At 38.8% G+C, this 9,783-nt stretch overlaps 2 protein-coding genes across 2 annotated transcripts; one reads left to right on the top strand and one right to left on the bottom strand.

Moving 5' to 3' along the window:
• Positions 1 to 1,042: 1,042 nt before the first annotated feature.
• On the bottom strand, positions 1,043 to 6,612 carry LOC126916849 (protein obstructor-E-like). Its single transcript, XM_050723077.1, has 4 exons — positions 6,497 to 6,612; positions 3,126 to 4,389; positions 1,420 to 1,837; positions 1,043 to 1,163 (listed from the first exon to the last, which is right to left on the bottom strand). Exons 2-4 carry the CDS (start codon positions 3,370 to 3,372, stop codon positions 1,136 to 1,138), a joined length of 693 nt encoding a protein of 230 aa, XP_050579034.1. The 5' UTR covers positions 3,373 to 4,389; positions 6,497 to 6,612; the 3' UTR covers positions 1,043 to 1,135.
• On the top strand, positions 5,757 to 8,777 carry LOC126916828 (actin-related protein 5). The gene is made up of 7 exons (XM_050723037.1): positions 5,757 to 5,965; positions 6,069 to 6,383; positions 6,461 to 6,741; positions 6,815 to 7,033; positions 7,110 to 7,411; positions 7,476 to 7,656; positions 7,743 to 8,777. The coding sequence occupies exons 1-7, from the start codon at positions 5,863 to 5,865 to the stop codon at positions 8,364 to 8,366; spliced, it is 2,025 nt and encodes a 674-aa protein (XP_050578994.1). The 5' UTR covers positions 5,757 to 5,862; the 3' UTR covers positions 8,367 to 8,777.
• Positions 8,778 to 9,783: the final 1,006 nt, after the last annotated feature.

The raw sequence follows: 9,783 nt of genomic DNA, 5'->3' as shown, positions 1-9,783 counted from the left end.
CGGATCAACGAAACGAATACGTCATGGTCATGCCTCTGATCGATGGCTAATTGAGTTCTTTCGATCCTCTATCTGGCAAATAGCTGACTATAAAAAATCGAATATCTAAGAGAAAGAAAAGCAAATGTAAAATAGAAACTATGAATGACGAAACGTTTAATAAAACTTTTGTAGAAAATAATTTTCTACGATATTATGCAATTTATTTTTCGACGAAGCAATTTTTTAACGAGTTCTGCATTCCATTTTCTGGTATCAGATTTTTGTAGTCATATGTACTGATTAATTAGTACGTAAATGCTATAACAAACGCAACAACGTGTCACGATACTTCTCGTGGTCGCTGTAGATCGCTAACGTAGAAGATATTTCGAAAGGATTTTCCAAAATGTCGGATATGAAGCAGGAACTTTCACAAATTTTCAGTAGCGAGATAGACTCGGCAGAAATGTAAATCGGTCGACGGGGTCGCGAGAAGTGCGTTTCATCGAGCACATCGTAAATTACGTAAAGAGAAAGGTTGCAATCAGGTGAATTAAGTGAAATTGTCTGCCAGCCTTTACCATTACGCGTCGCTCATTGTATTCAAACAAGATCAATTTTCAGCGATTCGAAGCAACAGCTGTAATTGTTTCTTATTCGATGCTATTTTCTATATAATCAACACCTAGAGAAACTCGGTAGAAGACTTTTAATATCTGGTAATTCCATAGTTTCTTGCTCTTTACGACACGAGAGTAGGCAAATTTCTAAACAAAACTATTACCCGAATGAAATTATTTACAACAACTAAACAAAAATATCGCGACCGATTCGTTCCCTTCTGCCAATCAACGAAATGCAAAATAACGCGCGTGCTACGTTTTCTTCCTTCGCTTATATCGCGAATTCCGTCTTACAGTTATTAACTCGCGGTTATTGATCTTTCTATTAGAACAAGCCGTAACAAAGTTGTCGGCACTACAAATTTCCGGAGCGTAATATCCGTTTACATAAGGAGAAAGGTATAATTATCGTGGGAGGTGTATGCAAAGGCTACTCATTTACGTAAGTGTATCACGGGTTTATTGTTCCTAAGTGTAAAAAATTAAGCGTTACAGACGTGATCGCTGAGTAACTGGCACCTTGTCTTTATTCAGTTCTTGTTTTTGTAGTAGTCTTCGCTGTAACAAGAAGAGACAACAGAGATAAGAATTTCGTTGCGCTCAAAATGCATAAAATTATGTCACCTGTCCAATAAACATACTACCTACGCTACTGTATTAATTTTCAAATTTTTTTTCACTGTCCTGTTGCTCGTTGCTGTCGCGATATCGTTTCTTACTTTCGCGATCTTTCGTTATGCGACGCGCTTTCGAAGATCGATAACAAAGTAACATCCGGTCAAAGTTTCTCGTTAAGATCTTTACGAAACCTTACCATCCAGGTACGCTCTCCGGATCCATACACTTGAAGCTGTCCTCGCTGTAAACGGTACCAGGCTCGCATTGTCCTTTCTGTGGCACCACGCCATTTTTGCAAATGTAGAACTTGGCACAATCCTCCGGATGAGGATAGGTAGGATGGGGTAGAATCCTGCCGAGTGGTCCAGGCACATCGCCATCGGGACAGACGAATCCATCGTCGAGAACGTCTCTCTTCACGTTCTCGCACAATCTGCTGGCATCTGCCGGCCAGACACAGCTAGACATTTTGTCTTCGTAGATCAGACCAGGCGGACAGGGCATTATTTGCGCCACGCCATCGATGCAATTCACGAAACGATCGCAAGCGGTTGGATCCTCGTGTTTGAAGTATCCATTAGCTCGTGGACATCCTTTGCTCGGCTGTGGCTCCTCTGAATAATTAAGCATCGAAAGTTGATTAAAATAGAATTACTAGGCTAAAGTAAGAGGCTACATTAACGTTTTAATATTATCGATTATATACAACGTATAAATGATATCAATTAACATAAGGTTATACGCGAAGCGAGAAAGAAATGTCCTTTCACTAGGATTCCACTCGATCCACGGCAATCGGAAAGATTAGCATACGAGTTAAGATTTCGATTCGAACGGTAAAAGAACGCTTGCGGGAGGGAAAAAAACGAACGACAAAGGCCAAGGAGGATTAAAAGCACGTCTGAAGACAAATATAGCCAAGGATTTACGGAGAAACCGGTTCGTCCTAATTTATCGCGTCTTTCGCAACTTCGCCGCGCATTCTAATCGTCGCGTCGTTCTTTTAGCGCGCGTTCGAATTCGCGCATTCGAAATCGAGCTGCGTTCATCGGGAAAAAAACCTGATTTGCATTTTTAGATCGGGCGGTTGGATGTTCGATATGGGACATCGATACAAATTTCTGCTGCATCGACGATTCGTATCACGCTCCTGTTCGGAATTTCATGAAAATAGAAGATAGTGTGACCGGAATATTCTGGTGCGCGCAATCAGACATGTAACTTTCACCTTTGGTTTCTCATAAATTCGCTTCTCGAAGTTCTCGGTATCGTGCGATCTTTACGCGATTCCACCTCGCCGATCGATTCGTTCGCTCGTAGATTAGATTTAGCTTACAATCGTGATACTACTTTTAAATTGATTCTTACTTCGTCGCGATGTCTATCGTAAATCGTTCAAAGGATGTTTCAATAGCTTTTACGTGGAAATTCCTTGAAAGAGAGAAGATCGTTTATACGTAAAACTCCTAAAAACTACATAGTTCGTTGTCTGAAAATACATGCGCTATAGAATCCGTTTGGGATTAAAAATAAGAGAGTTTCATTATGATATCTCAATGCTGAAACGTTTAAATTTATATTTCTCTAATCGAAACAGAAGTCAGATCGTTGATGTCGATTAACGAACATAAATTTCGATCTTACGATTTGAATATTTTGAGATAGACGCCCACCTAAGATCGTATATCTTCCTACATGAAACAAAACTAACATCTCCTTTCGTTTACGTTTATCTTCGATCTAAGCCACATCTGTCACCGATAGCTTGTATCGTCATACGTTTTACACGCTCGTATCGTTTCTCGTATACGTAAACGTAGAACCGAACCTAATGGCTGGTGCCATCGAGCAATAATAGTGTCTCGTTCGTTGATACAAACGATTAAGGAAAGTGTAACTTACGAAGGAGAGTCCTGTCTCCGCAAGGCACGTTAGCTGGAATATCACAGAGTTCCTTCTTAGGGTTGTCGTCTCTGAAGACGAGACCGTCTTTGCACAGCTTCTCCTCCGCCTTGCCGTCTATGCAAACGTAATAAAGATCGCACTGTTCCAGATCCGAGAAGAAACCCTTCGGCTCGGGACACCGAAACTGTGCCCTGCTCAAGGTCACCACACTGACCAACAAAAGGAAAAACACTCGAAGAAACATGGTCCTTTTTTAATTTTTTATTTTCTTTCTTCTTCCTCCGCCTCTAAACCCTCGATTAAAGCACAATGGCCCAAAACACGCTACTCCTCCGTTTCTCCACCTCTTCTTCTTCTTCTTCTTCTTCTTCCTTCTATTCCGATCCGTCGACAGCACGTAGCAACGTGGATATGACGTGAGCGCAGACCTGAAACTGGTCCTGATTCGCCTGCCACACCACCTCTGCATCCTTGCTTGCATTTCGCAACCCCCACCCCCCTTTCGCCGAAACTTCTTTCTCGCTTGCTCGCTCTGCTATCGCCGCTTTTCTTCCACGGGACTGCCGATACTGTCTCACCGCCTAAACCTTCGCTGCGCCCGTTTCGCTTTCTGTTTCCCGCGTTTCTTCTTATTTCTCCATCGGCTACGGACGCGTATCACCGACACCAATATCCCTGCCACTTCCGGATAACGCGCAATCTCACCCTACTCCTCTCTGTGCGAGTACGCGAATAGGCGATCTGGTCGCAGCTTATCATCGATCAACGCAGCGATTCAATCGCGTTGCTTCTGGCTCGAGATAATTTACTGGCAGAACAAAGGGGCAGATTGATCGGCGGAGGCTGTCTTATCGCTACGGCAACTGCAGGAAGGAAATGTCCGTGGCGAGGAAGTAATTCGTTTACTTGGCGAGAAGTAGAATTCGTTTTGTCGCGCGTAGATCGTGGATTTTTTACGCGTTTGTGGAAGGTTCGACGAGGCGAAGATTTGCAGAGTGCGCGTGCTATGAAAATATACGTAACGCGTGCAGAGTAGAGCACGCGTTATAGCAATTAAGTAGCAACCGGTACGTGTGTTCGTGTAGGTTTCGTTTTTTCGAATTACGCTCGTAATTACGCCTTTCGTACGTTGTTATCGATTGATCGTCGAACTCCATAGAAAGTTAATAACATCCGAGATTGGTATTAATCTGTGCCATAACATTCCGTGCTCCGACAATTTTTCCTCCGTAAGTTTTCTCGATGGTTGAGTTGAAAGCCACTGAAACAGAGAATTGGAAATATCCGATGTTGGGCGTTGACAGTGCTAAATTTAGATCTAACAGATCGCTGAGAGTTGCTGCGAGCGCGGACATCGATAGATGTTAATCTAAAGTTGACAATGCAAATTTGCCTAACGTTAACGGGGAAACGAGAGGTATACTTGAGATAGACTCGAAGAATAGAGAAGGTCAACGACTCGAGGATGACCAATGTCACAAGCAGAGTAAATATCTATATAACGTTCGTTTCGTTTCGTTTCGTTTCGACTTTCAACGCTATTCGCTCGTTGCCATCTTTTTCAACGCGTTCGCGAGTGAAGCAATAAACGAAGAACGACCGTGTTATTTTATCGATCGGGAACAGTTCGTACGATTTCACGCGCGTTTGTGAAATTATAATTGCGCAACGCTTTGAAAGGGTCCGTGAATGTTAATATCGTTACTTCTGCGCACACGTTCTCTTCCGGATGCTTTGAATACGCGTGGCGCCCGATATTCTCGCTCTGTCGATACTCTTTGTCAATATGATCCACGTTTCTTTAATTTCCTCGTGATTTCTCTTACACGACTCTTTTACAAATCTTTGATTTGTTTTTACCGACACCCGGTAACAGCACTTCTTACGACATTTTTACAGATCATCTTTGTACGTTTCGCTGATAAGATAAGAGGATCGATGGTTCTTTGCGCAAACGACTCGATACGCGGGCTTTTACGATGAAAAAATCACGCGTCGAAACGTTAGGACTCGTACGTGCGAGTGAAACGTACTCGCGATTGTGAAACGCGAAAAGAAGACCGCGAACCTTCGGTGATTTGAATAAAAATACAATTTCGCTTTCTTCTTTCGTCAAACGATCGTTTTCTTAAACGATATCATGTGGCCAATGACCGCGAAAGCAGAACAATTTAGATTCGCGCTGTAAAGTCAAACGTATCGCGTCGCCTCGTGATTCGTTGTTCGTTCGTGATTTATTACAAATGCGAAAGCGCGAAAATCGTAAGAACAAATATTACGAACAAAAACACGGACTATTTTATAATACCTTTATAGCAAGATATTATGTTAGTTGCGATTGTTAAGAGGGAAAAGTTTTGATAGAGCGTGATATTGAGATACTTGGAAAAACTTTAAAAATTTTATTTGGACAATGAGACTAGTAATCAAAATATCACGTAACATAGAAAAATGAATAGAAGTATGATTAATACTAGCAAGTAACGTAAAGATTAACGCTGAAATATATGTTCTTTCTTCGAAACGTTTGAATTGATTGCGCGTGATGCAATCATTGACTAAAACGTCGGTGATGCAACGCCATTTGCATTCACACGCCATCTTGTGGCTGGTATTTCAACTTCGTCGATATTACAGTTCCTCGACTGGTTATATTGTTTACATCATGTCCCAAAGTATGGGACGCCTGCAAGTATTCTTTATGATTTATTAAAAAAGAAGAAATAAATATATAATGGAAGTTCTTGAATTAAAAGACATAAAAGCTGTACCTGATATTATTCATCTTTATCCAAATAGAGTAAAATGCGAAGCAACTCCGCTTGTTATTGATAATGGTAAGTTAAATACATTATTTGATTATATCATATAAATATATAATTACAAGTATAGATAAGTATAGAGTTAATGAAATAAAAAATTGTGAATAATTTCTTATAGGATCGTATAATTGTAGAGTTGGTTGGGCTACAGAAAAAGAATGCCAACTAATATTTAAAAATCTTATTGCAAAACCACGCAAAGAACGTGGAAAAAAGGACGGTGAACCTCAGGTTGGAAATGACATAGCTAATATCGAAGCTGTTCGATTTCAATTAAAAACACAATTTGATCGAAACGTGGTTACGCATTTTGAAGCACAGGAACAAATATTTGATTACACTTTTACTCATATGGGAATAGATACAGAGGGTGCGGTAAATCATCCTATTATTTTAACAGAAGCGTTTTTGAATCCTAATTATTCCAGAAACTGTAAGTACATAAGCGTACAAACAAATTTGAGGTTACTTTCAGATTTATGTCAGAGGTAACGGCTGTATTCGTTTTAGTAATGGCTGAACTTTTATTTGAATGTTATAACGTACCTGCGATAGCATATGGTGTGGATTGCTTATTTTCTTATCAGCATAACAATTGTCCACCGGATGGTTTAATAATCAGTATTGGATATCACACTACCCACATAATACCTATATTAGATGGTAAAGCAGATCCTGTAAACTCAAGAAGAATCAACGTTGGTGGATATCACATTACGTCCTACATGCACAGGTTGCTTCAACTTAAATATCCAGTACATGTAAATGCAATTACACCTAGTCGAGCAGAGGTATACGGATGATTTATCACTTACACCTGCTATGACGATTCAAAGAATATTTAATTCCATTTTCTCTATATAGGAATTAATACATGAACATTCGATGATAGCTTTAAGTTATCAAGATGAAATTTCTAAATGGGCAGATCCAGATTATTACGATACAAATGTATTAAGGGTTCAATTACCTTATGTTGCTCCTGCAAATACTCCTGGTCTAACAGTCGAGCAGCAGAAAGAGAGGAAACGCGAATTAGCTAGAAGATTAATGGAAATCAATGCCAGGAAAAGAGAAGAGAGAGTTAGTAATTTTCTATAAATCTATTTCCATAAATTTATTTAGATACGAACGATTGAAACATAATCGTTATTTGTAGTTAGCAGAAGATGAAGAACAACTAAATCAATTATTAGCCGTTCAAGATTTATTAGAGGAAGGTGAAACGGATGAATTTGATCAAGCGTTAAAAACTTATTCTCTCGCAAACGAGGCAGATTTGATAAAAATGATTAATAATCTGCAAGCAAAAGTAGAAAGAACCAGACAAAAGATAGTAGCGGCTAACTCGCAAGAGGAGAATATCGCGATGGAAGAACAAAAACCAAAAATAAAATCGAGTTTGCAACCTAAAGATCAACAAGATTTTGACGAATGGATTGCTGGTGTTCGAAAGAAAAGGTAACCAATGATTTCTTCGTTGTTTTTATAACAATATTACAATATATTTTTCTTTATACTATAGGCAAGAAATATTAGAAAGACGACTGGCAAAAAGACAACGTAGACAAGATATGGCGAAACGTAGAACAGCTGCTGCACAGGAAAGAATGCGCATAATAAGCCAATTGGCGAGAAAAGAAAAACGCGATGATGATTTTGGTATGAGAGACGAAGATTGGGATGTTTATAAAGTTATAAATAGGGTTTGTATAAGTTTTAATTTATTGTCTTTTCGCACTGAAATTTATAACGTTAAAATTGTACTGTGTTTTTAATTTGTCTTTCACAGGAAGGTGGAGATTCAGACTCGGAGGTAGAACAAGAAAAGCTTATGGAATTGGAAGATGTACTACGACATCATGATCCAGAATTCGATGGTGCTGGATCTAACGTTCCTATGATTCCTGGAGAAACTCATCAATTACACGTAGGGGTAGAACGCTTGAGAGCTCCGGAAATATTATTTCAACCATCGATGATTGGTTCAATGGAAGCTGGCATTGCAGAGACAATCGATTTCGTTTTGAAGCTTTATCCGCTCGAACAGCAGTCGCGACTCGTGGGAAATATATTTCTCACGGGTGGGCCGACAAAATTTCCTGGTTTACTTGAAAGATTGAATCGTGAACTTCGTGAAATACGACCATTTGGATCGAGTTTTCGAATAAATATTGCAAAAAATACCAGCCTAGATGCATGGTACGGTGCCAGGGATTTTGGCTTAAATGGAAACCTTCCTGAATTCTTAGTGAGTAAGAAGGAATACGAGGAAAGAGGTGGTGAATATTTTAAAGAACACTTGAGCAGTAATACTTACACCCGTTCTCCTGATCCTTTACCTACGATACAGACTCCTGTGACATCGGAACAGGTTATCGTAGAGGATGCTGTCGTTGACGTTGAAATGGAGTAAAAGTATAATAAAACTAAAGTGAATAGAAAATACAGATGATATTTTTTTATGGATATCTACTTTATTACACAAGTGTTTCCGTTTGTTCATTCAATCACGAACAAACTACATTGTAGTCTGTTTGCTGATCACAATGTACAGTTCCCAATCATCGCCATTTTACCATTCAAAGATAATTATGCGAGTACATTCTGGTTTTGTTTTTTTATTCATCGAGAATAATCGACATCCGCTTGTTTATCGGCGCTTGTCGAATAAGCTAAAAAACTGAGAAAGTGATTCCTCACCCCAGCAAGAGGATTTACTACAGCGACCTCGAAAAATCTCTCCTACGTTTCTGTCCATGGCTTAAGTTAACATCACAATACAGTTAATATAATGTATACATATACATATACATATATATATATATATATATATATTGAAAAAATATTACGAAGCCCTACAGGCGATTATATTACAGCTAATTATAAGTGATTCTTGCGTGTTTCACCTAATAAAGGAACATACCGTATGGAAACTCGTTCGTTTCGAACCATTTCACACGTCACCAACATACATAAGAAAAGAAGAAACAATTGGATTAGTTTTCTCTTTATCTTAAACAAAAAAAGAAAAAAGAAACGAAAAGAAAAAATAATTATAATCACAAGCGCACAGCGTTTGTATTTGTTTAAAGCACTCAATGACACTTGTTGCATTTTTACTTTTACGTGCTCTGTAACTACACTTTTCTCTCTTATCACATGCAGTTATAGGTAAAATTAGATAAAATTACGAACATTACGACGTATTACATAACAAGTACGGATCAAGAAAAAGTCGATTCTTGAGTAATCCTTCGTTCGAACTTTCATCGAAGAAACGCAACAGATTCGTGAATTACGTTATCTTTCATAGCAAATTACTGTGAAAATTTCGTGTTAGAACGCATAACAATACATATTGCACTACGTAGCGTGAAGCTCATTACAAAATTAAGATTTACAAAAGTCTGACTAATACAGACGATAATACTTAAATTCTACGCAACATTGTATCGAGTCATCTCTTTCTTATTTCTTTTCCATTCTCTCGAGTTACAAATAATTTACAATATTGTATCGTAATGAGCTTGGTTCTAGGCACAAGGGCCTGCCCAAACAAAAGTTAAATCACGACACGTACAGACATAGTTCGATCCTTCGAAACTATGCGTAGCCGATTGATGCTCTAGGTTTCGTGTAATACAGCGGATACTTAATTTAAATAATATCCTTTTTAACTATCACAGGCTGAGGTCGCTGCAGTTTCAACAAATAATTAACAACAACATCAACAGTAAGTAGTTGCACTTTGATCCGATTTGAAATTGTTTTATCGAAATAATCGAAATAATCGAAAAATAGAAAAAAGGAAAGGTACGTAGAGGACGTCT

The sequence above is a fragment of the Bombus affinis genome, chromosome 5 (assembly GCF_024516045.1).
Source record: "Bombus affinis isolate iyBomAffi1 chromosome 5, iyBomAffi1.2, whole genome shotgun sequence".
In the NCBI taxonomy this organism is placed as follows: domain Eukaryota; kingdom Metazoa; phylum Arthropoda; class Insecta; order Hymenoptera; family Apidae; genus Bombus; species Bombus affinis.
Note: the sequence above shows the minus strand (reverse complement) of the source record. Positions and strands in the feature narration are given on the sequence as shown.

Coding starts and splice junctions, on each gene's coding strand:
- LOC126916849 (XM_050723077.1), bottom strand. CDS start 3,372: ATGTTTCTTCGAGTGTTTTTCCTTTTGTTGGTCAGTGTGGTGACCTTG. Junction 1,838..3,125: donor CGGAGACAGGACTCTCCTTC/GTAAGTTACACT, acceptor TTAATTATTCAG/AGGAGCCACAGCCGAGCAAA. Junction 1,164..1,419: donor CCGGAGAGCGTACCTGGATG/GTAAGGTTTCGT, acceptor TTCTTGTTACAG/CGAAGACTACTACAAAAACA.
- LOC126916828 (XM_050723037.1), top strand. CDS start 5,863: ATGGAAGTTCTTGAATTAAAAGACATAAAAGCTGTACCTGATATTATT. Junction 6,742..6,814: donor TTACACCTAGTCGAGCAGAG/GTATACGGATGA, acceptor TTCTCTATATAG/GAATTAATACATGAACATTC. Junction 7,412..7,475: donor GCTGGTGTTCGAAAGAAAAG/GTAACCAATGAT, acceptor TTTATACTATAG/GCAAGAAATATTAGAAAGAC.